We start from the raw sequence: 27,361 nt of genomic DNA, 5'->3' as shown, positions 1-27,361 counted from the left end.
TTGCAAATTTCCCTCCAAGCCAGTCGTTATCCTGATGTGGAAGTATTTCTGCAGTGTCAAAATTCTGGAAACTATCTTTGTCACAGCATTCTGAATGTACCTTCCCACCATTGACTGCAGCAATTTGAGAAGGCAGCTCACCACCATTTTTGACTTATCCGAGTATTGTTGACAACCATGACAAGGTTCCAGCCTTGTGTCAGCACTGAATGCCAAGGCAAAATAGAAATAATATGAGCCTAGTATCTCTGGCTAAAGGCCAAAGTGCAAAATGTCAAGGAAGGTATGCTGTTAGCATCCAGGTAGACTCAGAGTCACTGTGAGAGCAAGTAAAAAGCTCAGAGATGTAGCAAATGGACAGCAATGGTTTAGAATATATATTAGTGACTTGGAGGAAGGAAGCAAATATAATTTAGCCAAATTTGGAGACAACAGAGAAATAGTTGGAAAGTCAGATTGCAAGAGGAATATAAACAGTTTACAGGGAGATATTGATAGGGTGGCACGGTGGCTCAGTGGTTAGCACTGCTGTCTCACAGCACCAGGAACCCGGGTTTGATTCTGACCTTGGGCAACTGTCTGTGTGAAGTTTGCACATTCTCCCATGTCTGCGTGCATTTCCTCTGGGTGCTTTAGTTACCTCCCCCAATCCAAACATGTTTAGGTTGGGTGAATTGGTCATGCTAAATTGCCCACAGTGTTCAGGGATGTATAGATTAGGTTCATTAGTTAGGGGTAAATACAGGATAACAGCGCAGGGGAATGGGTCTGGATGGGTTATACTTCAGAGAGTTGGTATGGACATGTTGGGCCACAGGGCCTATTTCCACACGGTGAGGATTCTATGATTCTATAGGTTACGCACATGGGCAAAAGGTTTGCAAAGGAGTATAATCTGGGAACATGTGAAGTTGTATATTTTGTAAGGGAGCACAAAAGAACAGAGTATTAGTTAAATGGAGAAAAACTGCAAAACCTGACTTGGGGATACTTATACATGAAATACAGAAAGCTAGCACGCAGGTGCAGCAGGTAAACAGGAAAACAAAAAGAACAGAAATTGCTGGAAGGGTCTGGCAGCATCTGTGGAGAAACATCACAGTTCACATTTTGGGTCGCGTGACACTTCCGCAGAACAGAAGGTAATTCAGGAAGGCAAATGGAATGTTGACCACATTTCAAGAGATTAGAGCATAAAACTGGGAACAACTATTGTACAAAGTGCTGGTGAGACCATATGTGGAGTATTGTGAGCAGATATGGTCCTCTTGTTTAAGGAAATGTATCATTTCATTGGACTTCAGCGAGCCTAATTACAATGATCCCGAGTATAGATTATTTTATGATCAAAAGAGGAACAGATTGGGAGGATTAAAGGGGTGATCTCATTTAAATATATAGGATTATTAAGGGACTTAATAAGACAAATGTTGAGAATATATTTCCCCTCATGGGAGGGTCTAGGAATAGAGGACATAGTCCCAGAATAAAGGGGTGCTAATTTAAGACTGAGAGAGGAGAAATTTCTTCTCTCACACAATTGAAACTCTTGGGAACTGGTTGACTGCATGTATGCATTTAAGGGTGAGATAGATAGATAGATTCTTGATCATCAAAAGGAGAACCAGAGTTATGGGAAAAGGCCTGAAAGTCGATGCAAGGAATATCATGGCAAGCATGACTTTAGTGAATTGCAGAGCAAACTTAAGCGTCTGAACAGCCTACTCTTGCTTCTGTTTCTTATGGTCTACTGGTCCAGTCCATGAGCTGAGTGAATGTCCCTGAGCACACAATGGTCCAGTCCATGAGCTGGGTGTGCTTGTTCAGCATTACTTTGATAACAGCCGCAACCCACGATACACAATTGAAGTGCAGAAGGGTCTTATGGATGGATTGGAGGTTGGCTGTGAGAATTCTTAGGGCTGCCAAATATTGGATGCCAATAGCCTTCATAGAACATAACAGCGCAGTACAGGCCCTTCAGCCTTCGACGTTGCACCAACCAGTGGAACCAATCTGAAGCCCATTTATCCTACACTATTCCATTTTAGATTAGATTCCCGACAGTGTGGAAATAGGCCCTTTGGCCAACAAGTCCACACCGACCCTCCGAGGAGTAATCCACCCAGACCCATTTCCCTCTGACTAATGCACCTAACCTATGGGCAATTTAGCATGGCCAATTCACCTGACCTGCACATCTTTGGACTGTGGGAGGAAACCAAAGCACCAGGAGGAAACCCACGCAGACACGGGAAGAACGTGCAACTTCACACAGACAGTCGCCTGAGGCTGAAATCGAATCTGGGACCCTGGTGCTGTGAGGCAGCAGTGCTAACCACTGAGCCACCGTGGCGCCCCATTTTCATCCATATGTTTATCCAATGACCATTTAAGTGCTCTTAAAGTTAGCGAATCTATTACGGTTGCATGCAGTGCCTTCCATGCCCCTACTACTCTGAGTAAGGAAACTATCTCTGATATCTGTCCTATATCTATCACCTCTCAATTTAAAGCTATGTCCCCTCGTGCTAGCCAACACCATTCGAGGAAAAAGGCTCTTACTGTCCACCCTATCTAACAGTTTGATTATCTTAAACATCTCAATTAAGTCACCTCTCAACCTTCTTCTCTCCATCAAAAACAGCCTCAAGTCCCTCAGCCTTTCCTCATAAGACCATTCCTCCATTCCAGGCAACATCCTAATAAATCTCCTCTGAAGCCTTTCCAAATCTCCCCCATCATTCCTATAATATGGTGATCAGAACTGTATGCAATACTCCAACTACAGCCACACCAGAGCTTTGTACAGCTGCATCATTATCTCATGGCTCCGAAACTTAATCCCTCTACCAATAAAAGCTAATACACTGCATGCCTTCTTAACAACCCTATCAACCTGGGTGGCAACTTTCAGAGATCTTTGTACATAGACACTGAGATCTCTCTGTTCATCTACACTACCAAGAATCTTACCATTAGCCCAGTACTCTTTATTCCTGTTGGTCCTTCCAAAATGCATCACCACACACTTTTCTGCATTAAACTCCATTTGTCACCTCTCAGCCCAACTCTGCAACTTATCTATGGTCCTCTGTAACCTGCAACATCCTTCAGCACTATCCACAACTCCACCGACCTTCGACGTAGAACAGATGCTGCTGGTACCCATGGAGATTGTTATGAGATATTGTTAGGAAGTGAGAGAGGAGTGGGAGGATTGGAAAGAGAAGTTGTTCATGGTGAGGACCAGTTCAGTCAGTCGAAGGAGGGTGTCAGTGGAAGGGGACTGGTTGGTACGGCGGGAAAGGAAGAAGCGGAGGGCTTTGAGTCCCTTGTGATTGGGGGTGGAGGTGTACAGGGACTGGATGTCCATGGTGAAGATAAGGCGTTGGGGATGGGGGAAGCAAAAATCATGGAGGAGGTGGAGGGCATGGGTGGTGTCCCGAACGTAGGTGGGGAGCTCTTGGACTGAGGGGGCAGGACCGTATTGAGGTATACAGAGATGAGTTCGGTGGGGCAGGAGCAGGCTGAGACAATGGGTCGGCCGGGGCAGTCAGGTTTGTGGATTTTGGGCAGGAGGTAGAAACGGGCAGTGCGGGGTTGTGGGACTATGAGGTTGGAGGCGGTGGATGGGAGATCCTCTGAGGTGATGAGGTTATGGATGGTCTGGGAGATGATGGTAGGAGGTGGGGTCATGGTCAAGGGGGCAGTAGGAGGAGGTGTCCATGAGCTGGCGTTTAGCCTCAGCAGTGTAAAGGTCGGTGCGCCAAACTACTACCGTGCCTCCCTTGTCTGCCGGTTTGATAGTGAGGTTGGGGTTGCAACGAAGGGAATGGAGGGCTGCACGTTCCGAGGGTGAGAGGTTGGAGTGGGTGAGAGGGGTGGAGAGGTTGAGGCGGTTAACGTCCTGAAGAAAGGATCATGCCCAAAACGTCGATTCTCCTGCTCCTTGGATGCTGCCTGTCCTGCTGCGCTTTTCCAGCAACACATTTTCAGATGAGATATTGTTACCCAGTATTCATCATGGAAGTCCTTAAGTGCATGCAGTGAGTTGAAATCACTCAGTAACTGCTTTGATTTTCATATTATTTCTCAATATCTAGTTTGTTTGGCAAAATTTGGTCAGATGGAAAGCTAAATATTAAAAGGGTGAATTAGGCTGTTAAGAAGGCATTTAACAAGCAATAATGTCTGTGTCTTGCTACTTTAAAGCATAAAAGAAAATGTGAGATACTCCTTATGTACAGATAGGCCTTATTGAGTGATTCTGTCACAAATCTCACCAAATGTCTGTAACATTCCACCTTGAAAACTGCTGATCCAGTTAAATCAGTAGACAACAATAATAATACCTGCGTATTGTGTATTGCACTTCCACAATTGAAAAGAATTTAGCAAGTTTAGTTGCATAGAGTTCTCAGAAATAGATAACCTGAAACTATTTGTTCAAATGAGTGGAAATGTGATCACATCTGTGCACCAAATTCTCAGGACTCTTACAGAAAAGAACAGAACAATGGTGGCCTGAGGGAGTGCTAATGTCTTGCCAAAGGCACCTGTTGTAAAACAAATCACTGAGCTGCTAAATCAGCTGTATCAATGCGCTATCAGTGTCTGCGTTCCAAACAAATCAGAAGACAAGAAGGCAAAGATTCAGGTCAATAAGCTTAGGCGATTTACACATACAACTCCTCGAGCAAGGTAGAAACAAAGTCATATCGGCTTTTTTCAGCTTTATGCACCCAGCTTCTGTCAGTCCAAAGAGAACTCCAAATGTCAATATAATATGCTCTGTTGCTAAGATAATTTAAAGCAGCTCAAATTCATAATCCTCACAAAAAGTACCACTGGCTTTGGAGATTTTGATATTAAACGGCACAAAGGCAGAGTGATCAAGGCACAGGCATTGAGTATTGATGCTTCTAGAGGGATTCACACATTGGCATGGGATCTATCATTGCAGCTGCTTAAGAAAGACAGAATATTGACTGAAAGGTTTGAAGGGCAGACAAAACCTGGTGCCTGATTAGAAAATGTATGACATGAACCATCGAAAGCTATCAGATGAAGCACTTAAAGCAAGGAATTAAGGCAAACTAGAAAAAGTGTCATGAAGAAAAGCTTCATTACACTAACAAATGTTTAAAAAAATCCTTCACTGTTATCAGGTGATTTTTATTAGCCATGCCAAGAAAATGAAGAGAGTAAATTAGATTCCAGCAACTATAAAGAGCCATAACCTTTTCAGTGCCACTAGTAAAAAGAACTAACTCATAATTTATGTGAACTGGGGAACACTCGTCCTCTCCTTCACTAAGTTAGTCAGGAGATCATGCAACATTGTCGTAGGTACACACGACGTAGAAAGTGAAGCTACAGTCGAAAGGTGGCCAACTAACACATTTTTGACAGTTATACTATAGATAAAAATGAATATCTTTAGATCAAGAGTCTGTGCTTCAGCTGCATCAAATATATATCTCAAATTAATGGCATGACCAAATGTTTCCAGAAGTAATTTCTGAGGGTTTGTTCTCATCAGTCATTCTTTATTATTAATTGAACATTGGTCAGAAATTGTTATCTCAATAAAAACATTAAAAATAAGTCAATGCTTTATGAGAGGTTGTAGAGGTCTGAGTTGCCGAGAGATCTGAGTGCTCTGGTGCATGAATCACAGAAATATAATGTGCAGGTACAGAAAGTATTCAGGAAAGCTAATAAAATGGCAAAGTTTATTGTAAGGGAAATTGAGTGCAAGAGTAGGAAAGTTATGTTTCAGTTACACAGGACATTCTGAAGTCTGCATCTGGAGTGTTGTGTACAGTACTGGTTGCCATATTTAGAGAAGGATGTTAAAGTGTTAGAACCTGTTCAGAGAAGATTTACTAGACAAATGAGCTGATTGTCTAATGAGGAAAGGCTCGTCAGGCTAGGCCTATACTCTCTGGAGTTTCCAAGAGTCAAAGGTGACTTAATATAAAATATAATCCAGAGGAGACTTGACCAGGTTGATGCAGGAAGGATGCTTCCTTTATTGGGAGTTCTTAGAATTAGAGGTCATAGTTTAAAAATAAGGAGGTGTTCATTTAGACAGAAATGTGTACTTTTTCTGTCAGGGAATTGTGAATCTTTGGAATTCCTTTCCTGAAAAGACAGTGAATGCAAAATCTTTCAATATATTTAAGGCAGAAGTAGATAGATTCTTGATTATGAAGGCATGAAAGCTTTTTGAGAACGGGCAGGAATGTAGAGTTGAAGTTAAAAACAAATTGTCATAATCAAATTGAATGGTGGAGCTGTCTCAAAGGATTAAGTGGCCTTCTCTTGTTGGTTGTTTATACGTTCATTATTATCCCTCCAGATTAGCCAGGACGTTACTGGGGTTGGGGTTATGAAGGGCAAAATACAAATTATGATCCTAACTTCTGATTGCCTTTTTACCATGTGATTAAGTTGAATTTCTGAGTCTTCTGCCATCAATATTCAGGATGATTAACTGGCATGATGCTTGTGTAGCAGCTCACCATTTTCTCCAGGAATGGACAATGAATGCTGACCCAGCCAGCCACGTAAGCGAATACAAAAAACCATATTGTAGGTACTTCGACCTGCCAGCCCCACAATGCAAGAGGCTTGTTGAGTATGCTGTGAGCTGGAAGTAGGCTAACACGTTGCTGCAAACAGATGGAGTGATAGACTGCAGATTGAATGCAGGGAAGGAGCCACAAAGGTGGGGGAAGGTGTACTCCTCCTGTTTTCAAAAGATGAACCCTAACTCAAGCCCATCATCTCAGTTGTTGTTGTCTTGGCCCAGTTTGTGGTCCTTTTCCAAAGCCTAAAGGCAAGTCTCTCACTTAAGTGTAAGCTTCTTTCCCCACAACTCAGATTTCTGCCCGAACCTTGGGTTAACCTTGGGTGCGGATTACCTGTCTCAACAAGGTGTTGGACACCCCATTCTGACTGTGGGTTGATTTTCATTATTAGTCCTGGACTGACCTCCCCTCTGGCTGCCAGTTGGAAAGCAAAGCTAAAACAACAATTTTGTACCCTGTGACATAGTAAATCATCTCAAAGGCTTCACAGGAACATTAACACTTACACATTAACATTATTAAGAAAAGTGAAGCAGATTTAAAGAAGAGTTTTGAAAAAAGAAGATACCTAGTGAACAAATTTCACAGGCTAAAGAACAAACAAGTGAAAACACGCCTACCAAGGATGGAGAGCTGTCACAACAGGCTAATGTTGGAGAAGTGGAGATAACTCAAAGGGTTATAGGGTTTCTGGGGTAGAGGCGCATAACAAGGAGAGCTAAAACATTCTGTGCTATAAAGGTTGGTGTCCCAGCCTTGCTGAGCTCCTTTACCTTTTTTTAGCCTTACCAATGCCTATGTTACTTCTTCCTAAATATCTGGACTGTTATCTGTGAGTTTGTGCTCTGATATACTTGGCACTTTTAAGAGAACGTTTTTTCCCTGGTTCTCTTAAAATCTAACATGATTTTTTTATTATTATTAAAATAAATCCCAATGCAATTCTGAATTTGGATTGTAAATTGACTTATTTCAAAATCTGCCAAAATGTAGGAAATATAAGCTGGGAGGTGTAAGAATTCATTGAGAACAAAATAAAATAACTTGCATCTTTAACACTCTAAGAAATCCCAAAAAGCACTCAAAGGAAGGTAAGTCTAATAAAAATTGACACTAAGCGAAAGAAAGACAATAGGATAGATAATCAAATGTCAGGTCTAATGGTAAATTCTAAGTTGACTCTTAAAGGAAGAAAAACTTGCTTGACAAGGTTAGGCCAAAGCTTAGGCATAGACAGCTGGAACCAAAAATGGTGGTGTAAAGCAAGTGGGAACTTTCAGAGAAGCCAGAGTTGGAGAAACAGAGCTTTTTGAGGACAGCAAGGCTGGAGAAGATTTCAGGATAGGAGGGGATTTGAACATGATGATGATCATTTAAAAATCAGGTCAGTGGTGGAGGAGGTGTCAATGTGGAGCAGCTATATGGATTGATGAACATAACTTGATGCACAGAAGACAGAGTTTTAGATTAACCAAAGTATTGGAAGGTGCAAGATAGAAGAATAGCAAGGAAAGCAGAAGAATTGTCATATCTAGAGGTTACAATAGAATGTGTAAAGGTTTCAGCAGTAGGTAGGGCCAAGACAGGGAAAAGCAAATCAGAGAGGCAAATGTAGGTAGAATTTGTTATTATGATGATACAGGATCATAAGGTCAACTTTCAGTATGGCTTTTTCTCCTACTCAATAATATGCCTATTTCCCAATCAAATAATTGAGGAGCAGTCATTTACGAGTAAGTTTTTTAGTAATAGGAATGTAAAAGAGCAGTGTAGACTAACTTTGCCTACATACACATAATCATTGTTATCAGTTAGCATTAATTTAGGTCATTATGATTGGAGGAATTATAAACAATGTTTAAAATATTGAAAACTCACTGAAATGTAGTAAAAAGGCAAGCTTTTACTTCTATTGTACAAGAAATTATCAATTAATAGAATTAATTCAGAATCATCATAACAATTTTCCTGAATAAATATATAATATTTCTTGCAAACAGGAAATAACTTTTTGACTTTTGACTCTTATATTTGTCAGTTCACTGTAGAAAAATGTTACAGCTAATTATTATTTCTATTCCTCATTATACCAGATCTTCCCATTGTTGCCAGAAAATCAATATATTCGATGCAACACACTAGAAGCCAATTAATTTCTCCTCTCAAAAAAAGATCAAATTGTGACATATCATCTAACAAAAGTGATCATCTGAAATGATGGCTTAACCAAGATCTGTTTATAGGACATGTTATACTCATGTTCAAAATTAAACTCCCTGAGTTTTTCTGTATTCTATAATTATAATACTTTTATTGACTGGGTTTGCTTTGAGCTATAAACTAGTTGGTTTTACTTAATATTTCAGTTTCTCTTACTTTGCCACAGTCAGCAGACCATTAAAATCTTTACAATCACAAGACAGTTATTAACTACTAAAAATGAAAATGATCCAACAGTTATTAATACTCATTCAATGTACAAATTCTCTTATTCAGAATTAGCAAGCTGAAAAGCATTCTGAATGGTAAGAACAGAATGAATGCACTTTTTTTTTTCCTTTCAGTGAGGAAGCAATGCAGCAGGGCAATAATATAAACATGAATTAAAACATAACAGCTGTCACAGATGTAATGTGGAATCAAGGACTAAAATGTGATTTTAAAAATTGCTTTGATAACAGATCATTCTATTAAAAAATGCAATAGTACCCAATATACTGGATAGTTAAATGATAATAATAAAAACAAAAATTGCTGGAGAAAGTCAGCACATCTGGCAACATTGGTGGACAGAAAACAGAGTCATGTTTTGGATCCAACAGACCCAATTCTGAAGAAGAATCACCAGACCCAAAACATTGACTCTGCTTTCTCTGCACTCATGCTGCCAGACTTGCTGAGTTTCTCCAGCAATTTCTGCTTCTGTTTCAGAATTCCAATGGTTCTTTGTTTTATTTTAAATCGATAAAGTAAATGTGTTCAATCCAATTACCTTTACTGCAGTAATATTCCGTTTCTTCACAACTGAGGTGTTCTGATCCATAGTCTGCTGAAAAGTTTTCATCAAGTGTGTAGTCTCCTCTGCTAATTGTATCATTTTCTTCAGACAGACATTCTTCCTCATCATCCTCAATTGTGTCTTCAAGTGGTCCTGTTAGTACAGAATGAGGTGTCTCCATTAAACAGGTTGCACAGGCCATAGCATCAGCTACTTTCTTACCAAGAGATTTCCATTTGAGTTTGCAAAGAACTCAATACTGCAAGGTCACAACATCCAATACATCCAATGATGTGACAAAACAGGCTTGAGTAACTCTGCCAGTAGCACATGCAAGGCAGCTCTGAAGACCAAGAATAAGTACCATAAAAACTTATGTTACTTCGGCCAATATTATTATGGCAAATTTCAGAATTGTACCTTTTACATCGTATCAAGATACAAAAGTTTTTGTTGAACTCCATGATTAAGCTACAGTGTACAATCAAAGAGCAGCATCTTACTGTCAAGACCAGAAAGGTTAATTGTGTTAGTGTAAAAAGGAACAGGAACAGTGAAAAAAGAACCAAAGATGGTATTAAATTTTAAATTAATCATCTGTAAGTTAAAGTGAATTCAATTTATTCTAGTTCTATACTAGTTTGTGATAGAGATTTGGCTAATCGAATCTGCACAACAAAGAACTTGAGATATTTGGATTATCGATAGTCACAGGTGAGGGTGCCGAAAGACTGGAGATTGGCTAATACAGTTTGAAGGTAGCAACAGAGGGCGGTGGTGGAGGGTTGCTTTTCAGACTGGAGGCCTGTGACCAGTGGTGTGCCACAAGGATTGTTGTTGGGTCCACTGCTTTTTGACATTTATATAAATGAATTGGATGTGAACAGAGGTCGTATAGTTAGTAAGTTTGCAGGTAACACCAAAATTGGTGGTGTAGTGGACAGCAAAGAAGGTTACCTCTGAGTCCAACAGGATCTTGATCAAGTGGGCCAATGGGTTGAGGAGTGGAAGATGGGAGTTTAATTTAGATAAATGTGCAGTGCTGCATTTTGGAAAAGCAAATCAGGGCTGGACTTCTTACCAAGGTCCTGGGGAGTGTTTCTGAACCAAGAGACCTTGGAGTGCAGGCTCATAGTTTCTTGAAAGTGAATTCACTGGTAGAGAGGATAATGAGAAAGGTGTTTGGTATGCTTTGCTATATTGGTCAGAGCACTGAGTATAGGAGTTGGGAGGTCATGTTGTGGCTATATAGGACATTGGTTAGGCCACTTTTGGAATATTGCATGCAATTCTGTTCTCACTCCTATTGGAAGGATGTTATGAAACTTGAAAGGGTTCAGAAAAGATTTACAAGGATGTTGCCAGGGTTGGAGAGTTTGAGCTATAGGGAGAAGCTGAACAGGCTGGGGCTGATTTCCCTGGAGTGTCGGTGGCTGAGAGATGACCTTATAGAAGTTTATAAAATTATAAAGGGGTATGGAGAGGGTGACTAGACAAAGTCTTTTCCACTGGGTGGGGGAATCCAAAATTAGACAGCATAGGTTTACGGTGAGGGGGGAAGATTTAGAAGGGACCTAAGGGGCAAATTTTCTACATAAAAGCTCGTGCATGAATGAGCTGCCTAAGGAAATGGTGGAGGCTGGTGTAATTACAACATTTAAAAGGCATCAGGATGGGTATATGAATAGGAAGGGATATGGGTCAAGTGCTGGCAACTGGGACTAGATTAATTTACAATATCTGCTTGGCATGGAAAAGTTGAATCAAAGGGTTTGTTTCCATGCTGTATACCTCTATGACTCTATCCATACTAATCTCACTTTCCAGCATTTTAGCCTAGAGCCTTGAATGTATGGCATTTCAAGTGCTCATCCAAATACTTTTAAAGGTTGTGAGATTTCATGGCTCTACTATTCTGAGGCAGTGCATTCAAGGTTCCCACCACACTTTAGGTGAAAGAAATTCTTCAAACTTTCCTCGGTATAGACCCTATAACTTCTATAAATTCAAGGAACATTGATTTGAAAATTGATTGAGAATAACTGGATTAGTGATTCATCAACAGATCTGGCTAAAGTACAAACAGTTTCATTGAACCTTGCTTGCTGTCTTTTGTTAAAATTGCCTACTATTCCAGAACCATTCTGAAATGCAGAGATAAACCCCAGCTTCTTTTCGACACTAAATCCTTCTTAATCGATATTCACACTCCATATGAACGTCTAAAAGTGAAAAGGTCCTGGGCTTTTTGACAGTAAGATTGATATAATCTGGACAGCTGACTTAGCGAAATATTTTTCTTCTCTCAGCCCTGCAAAGTACACCTCCTAAAAGGTTCTCACCAACCTACCCCGGCAAAATATTTTATCCTATCTTTTATACACAGTTCATTAAAAACAAAGTAACTCAACCAAGTGCCCATCAAACTGATCACCCAACTTCAGGAAATGAACCTGCACAGAGCCATTAAGACAGCCAAGGACCAATACCGATCCAGACAGACACCCAGCAAGGACTGAATGACACCACAGGTTCTAAAAAGAGACAATGCAAGATAGCAGACAATGACATGTCCCTCCCAGATCGTCTCAACACCTTCTATGCTCGCTTTGAGCAGAACTTCGGTGGAGCTTTACCACCTATTCCAACAAGTCCTGATGAATCTATCCCAACAGTCACTGCATCAGTTTTCCCTCGTGTGAATCCAAGGAAAGCAATGGCACCAAACGGAGTACCAGGCCATGTACTGGCAGAGGTCTTCTCGGACATCTTCAACCTCTCCCTGCAGCAGACCACTGTCCCTGCCTGTTTCAAGAGGACCAACATCATCCCTGGCCTAAGAAGGCTTATGCAGCATGTCTCAATGACTACCACCCAGTGACCCTAACTTCAGTGGCCATGAAGTGCTATGAAAGGTTGGTCATTGCATTAAACTCCAGCCTCCCCACTACTCTTGATCCACTCCAATTTGCCTATCAGACCAACAGATCCACATCAGATGCCATATCACTTGCCCTATACTCCTCTCTGGACCATCTTGACACCAAGAACAGCTACGTAAGACTATAACCTGGTGTGTGATTTTTAACTATGCAAGAATCCTACACATTGACTACAGATCAACCTTCAACACTATTATCCCCACAAGACTGATTACTAAACTTAGTGATCTCACACTAAGCCCCACTCAGTTTTCTAACCCACAGGCTACAATCACTGAAGACTGGGAACAATATTTCATCCTCACTAACAGTCAACACTGGAGCCCCTCAGGGGTCCGTACTCAGTCCCTACTGTACTTACTGTATACCCATGACTGCATCACCAGCTACCAGAGTGATGCCGTTTACAAGTTCGCTGATGACACCACCATAGTCAGTCGAATCTCAGATGGCGACAAAACAGACTACAGACAGAAGGTGGAAGATCTTGAAAAATGGTGCACTGAGAACAATCTAGCTCTCAATGCTGGCAAAACCAAGGAAATCATTGTTGGCTTTCGGCGGGATGTTACTCATGCCCCCCTACACATCAACAGCACAGAGGTGAAATGAGTGGAGGGTGTCAAGCTCCTGGGAGTGGTCATCCACAACAAGCTTTCTTGGACTCCTCATGTAAATGCACTGGTTACAAAGGCCCAACAACGTCTCTTCTTCCTCAGGCAGCTGAAGAAATGTGGCATGATGGCGAATACCCTTGCCAACTCTTATAGGTGCATCATCGAGAGCATTCTGTCTGGATGTATCACTACCTGGTATGGCAACTGTAACATTCAAGATCAGAGACGGTTACAGAGAGTGGTGAACTCGGCCCAGACAATCACAAAGGCCAATCTCCCATCTATAGAATCCATCTACCAGGCCCGTTGTCAAGGAAAAGCTGCCAGCATTCTTAAATATCCATCCCACTTTGGCAACGTTTTTCTACAACCTCTACCACTGGGGAGAAGGTACAGTAGCCTGAACACATGCACGCACCGGTTTCGCAACAGTTTCTACCCTACTGTTGTTAGAATACTGAACGGACTCACAAACTCTTAACATTCGCCTGTATGTGTGTTTTTGTTTTTGCCGCTGTTAACCTATTATTTACTATCTATGGTACTTAACCATGTGATCTACCTGTATTGCTTGCAAGACAAAGCTTTTATAAGTTACTTATAGTGTGGAAACAGGCCCTTCGGCCCAACAAGTCCACACCGACCTGCCAAAGCACAACCCACTCAGACCCATTCCCCTACATTTACCCCTTCACCTAACACTACGGGCAATTTAGCATGGCCAATTCACCTAACCCGCACATTTTTGGACTGTGGGAGAAAACCGGAGCACCTGGAGGAAACCCACGCAGACACGGGGAGAATGTGCAAACGCCACACAGTCAGTCGCCTGAGGCGAGAATTGAACCCAGGTCTCTGGCGCTGTGAGGCAGCAGTGCTAACCACCGTGCCACCGTGCCACCCACTGTGCCTCACTGTGCTCTTCACTGTGCCTTGGTACACTAGACAATAAATTCAATTCAAGTTGTGAACTTGTGTGACCTCGCATATGTGACACTTCTTTTATCAGTCATGGCATAGTTTATAAGAGCAGGGAGGTTATGCTGGAGCTGTGCAGCCAGAGTACTGTGCAGCTCTGGTCGCTGGACTATAAGAAGGATGTGTTTGCACTGAAGTGGGTTCAGGAAAGATTCATGGGGATGTTGCCTCAAAGGGAGCATTTTAGCTATGAGGAGAGGATACATAAACTCAGATTGTTTTCTTTGGAGCAGAAAAAGCTGAGAGGAGGACCAAATTGAGGGGTATAAAATTATGACAGGCACAGACACAGTGGATATAATATAGTTGAAGAGGCCATAACAAGTTTTTTTTCACCTGGCTAAATGATGGGAATTGGAGTGCAGTGTTGCAGTGGGTAGCAAAGGCAAGAAACGTCATAACCTTTAAAAAGTGTGTGGATAAGTACTTGAAGCCAAATACTGGAAAGTGGAACGAGCGTAGATTGATAGTAGATTTTGTTGGTGTGGATTTAATGGACCAAAGGCCCTTTTCTGATTCTATTCCTTTTCTGCAAATCAGCTATTGTTGTAAACAGTCACCCTCACATCCAGGACCAATTCATTCTCCTTTAGATGTTATTATTACCCTCTCCTAGTTATTATATCTATGCTGTAATATCATCTGAAAACACCTCACCTCCATATAACCTGTCGATTACACCCAGTTTTACCTCATCATCACTCCTTTAATCCCTTCTCTGCCTTTGAATTGCCATGCTGATTTTTTGATATCTAGTATTACACGACAGTACCTTCTTCCAACACGTTACTGGGAAGACCAAATTCATTTTGATCATCATAGAGTTGTATAATCATGCAGCACAGAAACAGACCCTTCAGTCCAACCAATCTATGTTGAACATAAACCAACGTTAACCTAGTCCCACCTGCCTGCGCCTGGCCCATTTCCCTTCAAATCTTTTCTATGCATGTACTTATCCAAATATCTTTTAAATGTAATTGTGCCCACATCCAACACTTCCTCGGGAAGTTCACTCCACACATGAACCAGCCGCTGTGTAAAACAATTGCCTCTCATCTTTTTCAAATTTCTCCCCTCTCACCTTAAAAATGTGCTCCCTAGTTTTGAAATCCTTCATCCTTGGGAAAAGACACCCACTAATAACTCTATATATGGCCCTCATGATTTCATAAACCTCTCTAGGGTCACCTCTCAACCTCCTACGATCCAGTGAAAAACATTCCAGCCTTTGCAGCCTTTCTTTATAACTCAAACCTTCCATACCAGGCAACATCTTGTTAATCTCGTCTGAGCACTTTCCAGCTTTATGATATCCTTCCTATATTTGTGCGACCGAAATTGGACACTGTATTCAAGAAGATGCCTCACTAATACCATGTCCTCATTATCACTTCCCAACTCCTCTGCTCAAAGGACTGAGAAATAAAGGCAAGTGTGCTAAATGTCTTTTTAAACCCCCCTGGTTATATGTGATTCAAGTTTCAAAAAATTATGTACCTGAAACTCTGGACTCCTCTGCTGTATAACACTACCCAAACCCCTACCATTAATCGTATAAGTCCTATCCCTGTTTGTTGTACTAAAATGTAACACTTTGCGTTTATCCAGATCGAACTCCATTTTCAATTTTTCAGCCCATTGACCCATTTGATCAAAATCCCTTTGTAATCTCAGAAAACATTCTTCACTGTCAACTATGCCACCAATTTTGATGTCATTCCCAAGTTTACTAACCACGCTTTCAGTATTCTTTTTGACATCATCGTTGATATGTGCCCCAAACTCTTTCAAGCATCACATTTCTCGATTCCTATTCATTAGTCACTGACCCCATCTATCTGGCCTTTCTGTGAACAGGTTTACTCATGACTTAGTCATCCTCTTATTTGACTGGGAGAAAGCTTCTGACCAGATACTCACTGTGATACCAAGACCACCTAATTCTAGCTTTGAAACATGGTCTATCTCCACACTTTCCTCAATTTATCTGTGCTAAAACTCATCTCTGCGTTCGCCCTGCTGTAGGTAACCTCCTGACCATCTAGCATCCTCCATAAACTTAAGCTTATTCAAATATCTGATGCCTACAGTCCAAACAAGTCTGTTTATCAATCACACTGTGCCACTGTGCATTGTCTAACAACAGTTTGATTTTAAAAATCCATCATTGTTTTTAAAATCCTTCATTGCGTTAGTTCTCCATGGCCCTGCACTTCCAGTTTTCATTGCTCCACAACTGGCATCAATACTATTCCATTAGCTCTGGACTTTCGCTCTCTAAACAGAATTAATGACAAGGCAACAGCCCAATCCGTCCAAACTGGTATTTTTGCTCCACTCCAGACTTCTCCCATTGTTCTCATCTAACATTGCCATTGTAATCAAATATTCCCCTTCTCCCACAAGTGCTTGTCTAGATTCCAGTGAAATGCATTGTTTCAATGACTACTTTCACATTCTCACTCTTTATCTAAAGAAGCTCATTCTGAAATCCTATTAGTTATGTTGGTGACTATTTTATATTGTGGATCTTCCCCACAAGAGCAAATATCCTCTATGTTTCTGCTTCCTCAAACTTATCATTTTAAGCCTTTTGTTAGGTAATCCTCAGACTTCCCAAGAGAAACCTCTCCTTTAAGATGATACTGAAAAGCATCCGTGATCAGATTTTTGGTCATACCTCTAAACATATCACACCCATGAAATACCTTGTGATGTTTTAGTGGAATCAGGGAGTATATAAACAGAGGCTTTCGTTGCTGTTATTTCCATAACTGATCAGAGCATTATATAAATTCATCATGACATTAGAATTATAGTTAAGACTCCCAAACCTCTTCATTATGCACCTGTTTGCATTGTAGATTCATTGAATGGCTGCCAGACAATGATTGCCAATAAGAGACACTAGAACCACTGCCTCTTGACATTCAATGGGGGTTACCATTGACCAGAATTTCATTGGACTCACCACATAAACACAATGGTTACAAGAGCAGATCAGAGACTAGGGATACTGCGATGAGTAACTCACCTCCTGACACACCAAAGTCTATCCACAATCTACAAAACACAAGTCAAGAGTGTGATGAATACTTCCCTTCCACAAAAGGGAATGATTTCTCCTCATATATTCTACCTAGGTCCCTAATGAGGGAAGGTGATGGCCTATTGATATCATCACTAGTCTATCAATACAGAAACTCAGCTAAAGTTCTCAGGACCCAGATTTGAATCCCATCATGGCAGTTGATGGAATCCATTTTTAAAAATCAGGAAATGTAAACCATCATCAAGAAAAGACCATCTGGATCACTAATGCCCTTCAGGATAGGAACTGGCTATCCTGTGACTCTAGAGCCACATCAATGTGGTTAACTCTCAATTGCCCTCTGAAATGGATGACCAAGAGACTTAGTTGTATCAATTGCAACAATGTCTCAACAAAGAAATGAAACCCTATAGGACACCTTGTATCAACCTAGACACTGGAAGCAACAACAGCAAAAACAGTCCTGTTGAGCCTGAAATGTCCTCTTTACTAACAGTTAAGAGCTAGTGCTCCAAGTGGGAGAGCTGTCTCACAGGCTGGTCAAGTAGCAATATGTCATAGTTGCCATCATGGAATCATGCCACACACACCTCATCATCTCTCGCTATGAATTGTCCCACCACAGGACAGATCCATCAGAGAAAGCTTCACAGTCATGAGAGAGCTGCCCTGGGAGTGTTAAACATTGACTCCAGATACATGAGGTCTCTTGGCATAAGGTTAAACATAGGCAAAGAAGAATTCTGCTGGTTACAACCTATCATACTCTTTCTAATGAATCAGTACTTCATGTTGAACATTACTTGGAGGAAGTGCTGATATTGGCAAGGGACCAAAATGTACTTTATATGGGAGATTTCAATGGCAACAACCAAGAATGGTTCAAAAGCAGAACTACTCACTAATCTGGTCAGGTCCTAAAGGTCAGGTCAGCAGCAGGTGGTGAAGGAACCAATAAGAGGGAAAAACATATTTGAACTCATCTTCACCAATTTAGCTGCTGCAGGTACATCTGTCCATGACTCTTTTGGTCAGCATGACTACTGCACAGTCCTCATGAAGAAAAGTCCCACCTTCACATTGAGAATAATTCCAATCTTGTTGTGTGATGCTATCAGACTTAAATTGGACAGACTTAAAACAGATCTAGCAACTCTTAGACTAGGTATTAACTCAAGCACAATCTACCACTTCATGGTCTGGAATATCTGCCACTCAACTATTATCAAACAGCCAGCAAATCAAGGAGGGCATGTCAAGGGCAGCACCAGGCTGGTGAAGCTACCAAATAGGACAACCTGTATGACAAATAGCTAAGCAGCAAGTGATAGAGCTAAGCAATTCCACAATCAAAAGACCAAATCTAATCTCTACAGTCCTGCACCATCCAGTCAAAAATGGTGTGGATCATTAAATTTATCATTGGAGGAGGCAGCTCATGAATATCTATCCTCAATGATGGAACAGCCCAGCACTTCAATGTTAAAGACAAGGATGAAGCATCTGCAGCAATCTTCAGCCAAAAGTTCCGAATGGATGATCCATCTTAGCCTACTCCAACAGTCCCCAGCATCACAGATGCCAGTCTTCAGCCAATTTAGTTCTCTCCACATGATATCAAGAAATGGTTAGAGGCACTGACATCAGCAAATGTGATAAGCCCTGATGATATTGCAGCAATACACCTGAACACTTGTTCTCCTGAACTTGCTGTTCCTCTAGCCAAGATTTCCAGTACAGTTAGAACACTGGCATCTACCTGACAATGTGGAAAATTGCCAGATATGTCTTGTACACAAAAAGCAAGACAAATCCAACCCAAGGCAATTATTAGCCAATCAGTCTATGGTCAATCATGAGGAAAGTGATGGATGGTGTCAGCAACACTGCAATCAAACAGCACATGCTCAGCAACAGCTTGCTACCTATGCCCAGTTTGGGTTCCGCCCAGGTCACTTAGCTCCTGGCATCAATGCAGCCTTGGTTCAAACACAGATAAAAGACCTGAATTGCAGAGATGAGGAGAGAATGACTGCCCTTGACATCAAAGGCTGCATTTGTCAAGAATTTTAACTGGAATCAATGGGAACCAAGGAAAAACTCTTTGCTGGTTCAAGTCATAGCTCACATGTAAAGAAGACAGTTGTGGTTGTTAAGGGTCTGTCATTGCTGCTCCAAGACATCTCTGCAGGAGTTCCTCAGGGTAGTTCCAACCATTTTCAGCTGTTTCATCAATAGTCTTTCTTCCATCCAGAAGGTCAGCAGTGGGAATTTTTGTCAATGACTACACAATTTTCTGCACCAATCATAACTCCTCAGATATTGAAGCAGTCCATGTCTAAATGTATCAAGGCATGAACAATTTTCAAGTTTTAGCTGACAAATGACAAGTAATATACATGCCAGTCAAACGCCAGTCAATGACCATCTCCACTAAGAGATAATCTAATCATTGTCCTTGATATTCAATAGTGTTATCAACACTGAATTCCCCACTATCAACATTCTGTGATTTATCATTGACCATAAATGCACCTGGAGTCATCACAGACAGGAGTTTCTAAATCCAAGACCACATCCATCTAGAAAGACGAGGACAACAGATACATGAGAACAGCAGTACCTGCACTTTCCGCTCAAAGACATTATCATCCTGACTTGGAAATGTGTTGTCATTTCCTCACTGCTGATGGGTCAAAAACTTTGGAATCCCCTCCTTACAACACAAGGTCTGCAGTGGTTCAAGAAGGCAGCTCACTGCCAACATTTCAAGGGCAATTAAGTTTGGGCAACGAATGCTTGGTCAATCAGTGATGACCATGTCCCACAAGAGAACAAACTAACACCTCTGTCAAATTTCCTCTCAACATTCCTATTCTTGAAGGAGGGAACCACATGTTCTCTACTCTGTACTCATAACTGAACTCTCTCAACCATAAATCATTTTCATAAATCTTTTCTTTATAAAGTATAAACAGGGCAAAATATCCAAGTTGAAGTCAAGTTTTCTAAAGAATCATCATAAGTTACTTGTATTTGTCCTCTAGGGCCCAGTTTATAAAATCCAGGACTCTGCATGCCTTAATTTTTAAACGTGCTTCATCACTTTCAATAGAAGGTCTTGTAGTGCAGTGGGGAGAGTCCCAACTTTTGCACAGAAGTTTTAGATTCAAAAAATGTCTCAGGATTTGGTGGCTATGGAAGGTCCAAGAAAAGGCTGCAAAGCATATTGATCATCAATCTGCGAACATTCCAAATACATGGAATGCAGGCACTCCTGATCAGCTAGGATCTGATGGTAGATGCAGTTCTAAGAGCAGGTTTAGCTACAGATATTAATTTTTTCACATATACCCAGCTCTCTCAGCTCGTGCACCCAGATTGTGTCAGTTAAGATTCTGTTATTTAACTTATACTTCATCATATTCTTCCCTTCAAAATGTATTATCTCATACTTCTCTGCATTAAATTCATATTCTGCCACATCTTACCCACTCCAGCAGTTAATTTATGATCATGAAGTCTATTACTCTTCACAGTTCAAAATACTTCCAAGCTCTGTTTATTTGCAAATTTTGAAGCTATTACACTTCTAAGTCACAAATAAAACATAAAGGAAAACAATGGTCCTAATATTGATTTGAGTGGTTCAGAGTTGAAACATTTGCTAAAAGGAGACTAGAAGTTGAAGCTTTTCATCCTGCACTTCTCAGATGTAGGACACAAGAAACAGATTGTTTAAAAAAACACCATTTTATACAGAATGAGAAGAAGGTGCTGATTGCTGGACTATTATTGTCACAGAGATCCAACAAAAACAGTTAACTGTCAATCTTAATTCTCAGACCAGGCAGGTGGATTCTGATTGGACAGGGCATTGCCATGGAGATTGAATACATGACACTTTTCTTTGAAAAAGGTATAATATATGTATAAATTTGTTTTCCCTACCTAAAGCATGTGCCTGTGTATTTATGCATTTAGCTTTGAGCACCTGCATATAGCACTGTGGGCTCATCTTATTATCTTAAATTGGTGTAGCTTTTTGACCTGGAAAAGCACAGCCTGTCAGGCAGCATCCGAGGAGCAGGAGGGTCGATGTTTCAAACATAAGGTCTTCCTGAGAAAGTTCAAATTCCTGATGGAGAGCTTATGCTCAAAATGTCAACTCTCCTACTTCTCGGTTGTTTCTTGATTGGCTGTGCTCTTCTAGCTGAAAATGTGCTGCTGGAAAAGTGCAGCAGGTCAGCTGCATCCAAGGAGCAGAAGAATCGACATTTCGGGCATGAGCCCTTCTGATTCCTGGAATTTAACGTGAGCAAGTGCGAGGTCTTGCACTTTGGCAAAAAGAATATAGGAATGGACTACTTTCTAAATGGTGAGAAACTTAATAAAGCCAAAGCACAAAGGGATCTGGGAGTGCTAGTCGAGGATTCTCTAAAGGTAAACATGCAGGTTGAGTCTGTGATTAAGAAAGCGAATGCAATGTTGTCTCTTATCTCAAGAGGGTTGGAATATAAAAGCAGAGATGTACTACTAAGACTTTATAAAGCTCTGGTTAGGCCCCATTTGGAGTACTGTGTCCAGTTTTGGTCCCCACACCTCAGGAAGGACATACTGGCACTGGAACGTGTCCAGCGGAGATTCACACGGATGATCCCTGGAATGACAGGTCTAGCATATGAGGAACGGCTGAGGATACTGGGGTTGTATTCATTGGAGTTTAGAAGATTAAGGGGAGATCTAATAGAGACGTACAAAATAATACATGGCTTTGAAAAGGTGGATGCTAGAAAATTGTTTCTGTTAGGCGAGGAGACTAGGACCCGTGGACACAGCCTTAGAATTAGAGGGGGTCATTTCAGAACGGAAATGCGGAGACATTTCTTCAGCCAGAGAGTGGTGGGCCTGTGGAATTCATTGCCACGGAGTGCAGTGGAAGCCGGGACGCTAAATGTCTTCAAGGCCGAGATTGATAGGTTCTTGTTGTCTAGAGGAATTAAGGGCTACGGGGAGAACGCTGGCAAGTGGAGCTGAAATGCGCATCAGCCATGATTGAATGGCGGAGTGGACTCGATGGGCCGAATGGCCTTACTTCCACTCCTATGTCTTATGGTCTTATGGTCTTAAGAAGGGCTCATGTCCGAAACGTTGATTCTCCTACTCCTTGGATGCTGCCTGACCTGCTGCGCTTTTCCAGCAACACATTTTCAGCTCTGATCTCCAGCATCTGCAGTCCTCACTTTCTCCTGTGCTCTTCTAGCACCACTCTTTGAGACTCTCAGCTCCAGCATCTGCAGTCCTCACTTTCTCGTAGCTTTCAGATCTGTCTGGATCATTTAACAAATAATATCCAAAAGCAGAATCTCATCTAATGGTGGATTTAGCTTTATGAGGCTAGTCGAGCATGAGTGGTCTGTTGCTAGCTGTGAATGGTCAACAGTGTGTGTTGTTTCGTATGGTCTGAGAGTTGGTACAGATGGCCTTTATAGCTGACATCACACCGGCACTGGAACTCAGAGAATGTATCACTCATTTGTATTGTAGGCAAAACATTTGTTTGGCTTGACAGTAGCATCCTGTTAGTGGAGAAAACCACTCATGGATTTACCGCATAGCAGCAGCATGAGATGTTTGGCTTAACCTCCTTGTCAGATATTTGAGCCACCTTTCCCGTCCAGAGTAAACTAAGGGAGACATAACATCATCCAGGGCCAAAGTGCTGGACAAAGGCCATTTTCTAAGTTTTTTTGCAATATGCAATGAGTGATGATTCAGTCAAGGTTTCCATTATCACACAGGATAGTTTTGATAATGTCAAGCTTATACAGTGAGCAGAAAATTAGTACTCTATTCATGAGGTTGCCAATAAAATCAATCTTGTAGTGCTTCAGCTCTAGGACTCCCAATGAGTATACTGACCACAGAACATAGGCTTTAGTTATGTAGTAGTTGGGAACCCATCTCCCAGAAGTATATCAAGAAAAAGGAGCTCATTTGTTGTGCCATTTCAATTGGAAACTTGAGCGTAGTGCAGAGTTTCTAAGCTGTGTAATGAATATTTTGATGTGGTTGTGGATTGAAAAATTCAAAATGTGATACCTACATATTGAAAGTGCACATAAGGTAGGAGGTTAGTTGTCTTTCCATCCATTGTGCCTTTCCCATAGTAACCCATAAAGATGTGAACATGAGTTGGGCCTATAGGGGATCCCATAACAGCACCATCTATTTCGGCATACCTGGTGTCATTGAAATTAAACTTAACTCCAAGGGTTGCTGAGCTCATAAGCAACGACAGTTATAAGATTGATATTTTCATGACATAGTGACATAATATAGATGCTAATGACTTTTTTTGAATGGTATGATGGTAATAAGCTAGCAATGTTGAAAGAGCACAGGGATGTGAGCTGCATTACCTTATACAATTTTCTGTTATCTCATCAAATAACTCAAGCAACGCAATTAAATATGATTTGCCTTGAACAAATCAGTGTTGGCATTCCATGATTAGTACGCCTTGGTCTATGTGATTCTTACTTTTGTTGTCAATTATTATTCCCCAAAACTTTCCCATCATCTGTAGTTGCTGTATTTTATGAAGCTTTTTTATGAACACCTGTGTACCATTTATAATTCACCAGTTTTTTGGCACCATTCCCATATCTGAGGTAGCATCTTCTTATTTGGTATTGGCAGATGCAAACTACTGATTTAGTAACTCAGTCATGTCTTCTGCCTCCATGTATGGATTTCTTTTTTGATCCTCAATCAGACCAATCCTTCTTCTTAGCGCATGTACAATATTTATATGCCTGTAGAGGACCCCTTTATGTTTTGTTATCCAAGGAGCTCTGGATTTGTTTGCCTTGCTTTTCCTCTGAGACGGAATATTCCATGACTGTAATCAAATTGTCTCTTCTTCATAGGCATTATGAAATTGATCCATTACAGTTCTGCCTGCCAATGTTCTGTTCCAACCTACATGGGGTAGGTACATTCTGCATTCATGGAAAATCACACTCTTCCAATTCATTATACTAGTTTGATCCTTTTCTTTTTTCCACAGCTAATCTAAAACTGAGTTTGCTACAATTTCTGTTTCGTAAATGTTATCCTACTGACACTTGATCCACTTGACACATCTCATTTCCCAGAATCAGATTCAGGAATGGCTCCTTCCATGTTGAGTCAAAAACATACTCACCTCTATAAACTCTCTGATCCCTCTCTACCTCAGATTCATAGAATCATAGAGGTCTAAAACACAAAAAAAAGCTATTAAGTCCATTAAATCCATGTCTCTCATCAATAAACACTGAACTATTCTAATCCCATTTCTCAGCTCTTCATCCATAGGCTAGCATGCCTTGACACTGCAAATGCACATCTAAATGATTTGTGATGCTATGAGAGCTTCTGCCTCTACCACTCTTACAGACGGTTAATTCCAGATTTCCATCATCTCTCGGTGAAAAAAAGAGTCATCCCCCCCTCCTTAACCTCCTGCCCCTTTCTTAAATCTATGTCCCTTTCCACCAAGATGAAAAGTTTCTTCTTAAGTCTGTTTCTCTCCCCACACATATTGCCAAGACCACTGAGATTCTTCAACATTCTCGGTGTTTGTTTCAGATTTCCAGCATCTTCTGTACTTTGCTTTGATTTATATTATTTGTCAATCATTGTTAACCATTAAACTTACACCTGACAGATAATCTCTGTTTATCTATGCTGTTTAAATGTGGAATACAGCAGGGACTGACACTGTCCATAGCACTTTCCTCAATAACAACGGTGCTTGCTGTGTACAAATTTCTTTTGCCTACAAAGAATATGTATGTTAATATTTTGTAGCTTCTGGCATGTGCTCACGAATCACAATGTGGGACCAAATGATAAAACTGGTTTCTGGTATACTTCTTAACACAACCAGGACAATTTAGTGAATGTTATCCATTGAATTAGAGAATCACACCTAATATTAGATACAGCATTCTGATATTTGCAATCACAGGCTGGTTTGACGGTGATACAATAGGTCTGTTATACTGTCTACAGTGTATGATATGGTCTGCCCAGAGATTAGGGCATATAGCCTAGAAAAGCAGAAATATTATTGTGCTGAAATTTAAATATCACATTTCACATTTGTGTAGCAGACTAAAACACCTTTTTGGCAAGATGGCAACTTCCTGTTTGTAGAGAGTATTCTCCTCCCTCATCCATGTTGCAATGGACACACTTTCTCTTCCACAATAATCTAAAGTCAATCGGGTACCATGCAGGGCCAAATGTGGCTGTCATAGAGCCTTTGGAGAGTTTGCTCAATATGCAGCATGTGATGATTCAATCAGGGTAATGAAGATACTTTTGATATGTCCTATCTTAGCATCAAGCTTACATGGTAAAGGGTAGGACTCTATTGACAATATGACTGTGACCCTATTGCCAGTAAGATTGATTTCTAGTGTGTGGAATTGTTCGAAATCCAACATGTGTATTGAACAGTGAATGCAGGCTTGCAGAAGCTCGTAATGGAGGATGCATTGGGAGATTTCTTAACTATTAGATTGAGAAAGGGGGTTCAGTTGATTGCTCCATTTCGGTGGTAAATATTAGTGTAGGATGGAGTTTATAAGTTGTGTAAGTAATTCACCCAAGAATCCTCTGCTTCAAACAGCAAACACTTGTCATTTATCCACCAGAAATATTCAGTGGTTAATGATCATCCTATCGAAGATGTATTTCCCAAGGGATTTGACGAATTGTGTCTCCAGAGGATTCTATGGCAACATCCTCAATTTGGGCATACATGGTGTCATTGAAACTAATCTCAACTCTGCAAGTTGCTAAATTCATGAGTTCCATGAAATCAGATTCAGAGACCAAAGGGGCATCTAGATTATCATAATGTAGCTCTCTAGTGTAATTGTTAATGGCCTCCTTGAGTGGTATATTGGGTGTGGAAAGAACACATGAAGGCAGTACCATTTTCAGTCTGTATGTCTTTGCTCTCCACAAAAGTAAAGGAATTCTTCATAATGTCTGTAAAAAACTCATCTAAAAATGGATGCAAAAGCTCAATCTACCATTTAGCTAATTTATGTTATGCAGAGATAAAACAGAATGGAAAGGATGTCACTTCAATGAAATGCAATACTGTGGCCTTGTGCACTTTTGAGGCATTGTGGGCATCTCCAAGTTTCCAATTCCAACAGAAGACTTTGGTTTTCTATATTTATGTTGCTCAGATTAAAGGAACAGATGTAAAGATTGCTTCAATTGGTCTGTCCTGGCAAGAGTGACCAGATTCCCAAGTAGTACTGTTTAATCAAGTCTGCCACCACTGCAATCTTCAAATAATGTGTGAAATAAACATATTTCAAACACTGCATCATGATAAGATGCACCATAATAATTATAGATTTCCTTCAACAGCTGCATGGTAGCTCTGCAGAGTTACTCATTCAAATATTGAGATAAGGAGAAATGTTTTCTCACGGCTGGTCATATATCTTTGGAAGTCTCTTCTTCAAAAGACAGTGAAAACCTAGCCTGTGAATATTATTAAGAAATTAGTCGACAGAATTTTGACTAACAAGAGGGCACAGGAGATGGAGGAGAATTTTTCAACTGTCGGCAATCATATCCTCATGTGAAATACAGGTTCCCTGTGGAGGAAACTCCAGTGAGAGCTTTGTGTATGCATTTTTCGACCTGAATCAATGCCTTCCTCATGCAACATGACAGAATTCAGAAGATGCTCAAACATAAATAGACATGCCAATTTTTTGTCACGTGTCAACAACAAAAGTTGTAAATAGGGCTGGAACAGAAAAACAACATGATGAAAACATTGAATGATACTGGTTTTGCAACAATTCACCAGGGAGGACAAGTAACATGCTCTAACCTTCATTTTAAATTAGAAAGTTAAATAAGGTGAGTTGATATAGACGAGATGGAAGCCCTGCATAAACTAATAGCAATGAAAGCAAACACCAAAACCCCCATGATTGACACATCCTGGTCAAGCAGAAAAGGAATTATGTGGCATTGTCAGTCATTGTGAAAATATTTCCAAACACTGTAAACATTTGTTGGTACCTGAAAATTGTTTTATGATCATATATTTGTTGTGCACAATGTGATAGTAAGGACTTTCCTGT

The 27,361-nt window shown here is 40.7% G+C and overlaps 1 protein-coding gene across 3 annotated transcripts in view; it reads right to left on the bottom strand.

The window, feature by feature from the left end:
- zfpm2a (zinc finger protein, FOG family member 2a) overlaps positions 1–27,361 on the bottom strand; it is a 937,618-nt gene that overhangs the window by 644,894 nt on the left and 265,363 nt on the right. For all 3 annotated transcript variants that reach the window (XM_072570601.1, XM_072570603.1, XM_072570602.1), the window contains exon 2: positions 9,592–9,750. In XM_072570601.1, the coding sequence (XP_072426702.1) occupies positions 9,592–9,750 (159 nt within the window). The remainder of the gene's footprint in view (positions 1–9,591; positions 9,751–27,361) is intronic.

The sequence above is a fragment of the Chiloscyllium punctatum genome, chromosome 5 (assembly GCF_047496795.1).
Source record: "Chiloscyllium punctatum isolate Juve2018m chromosome 5, sChiPun1.3, whole genome shotgun sequence".
Lineage (NCBI taxonomy): Eukaryota > Metazoa > Chordata > Chondrichthyes > Orectolobiformes > Hemiscylliidae > Chiloscyllium > Chiloscyllium punctatum.
Note: the sequence above shows the minus strand (reverse complement) of the source record. Positions and strands in the feature narration are given on the sequence as shown.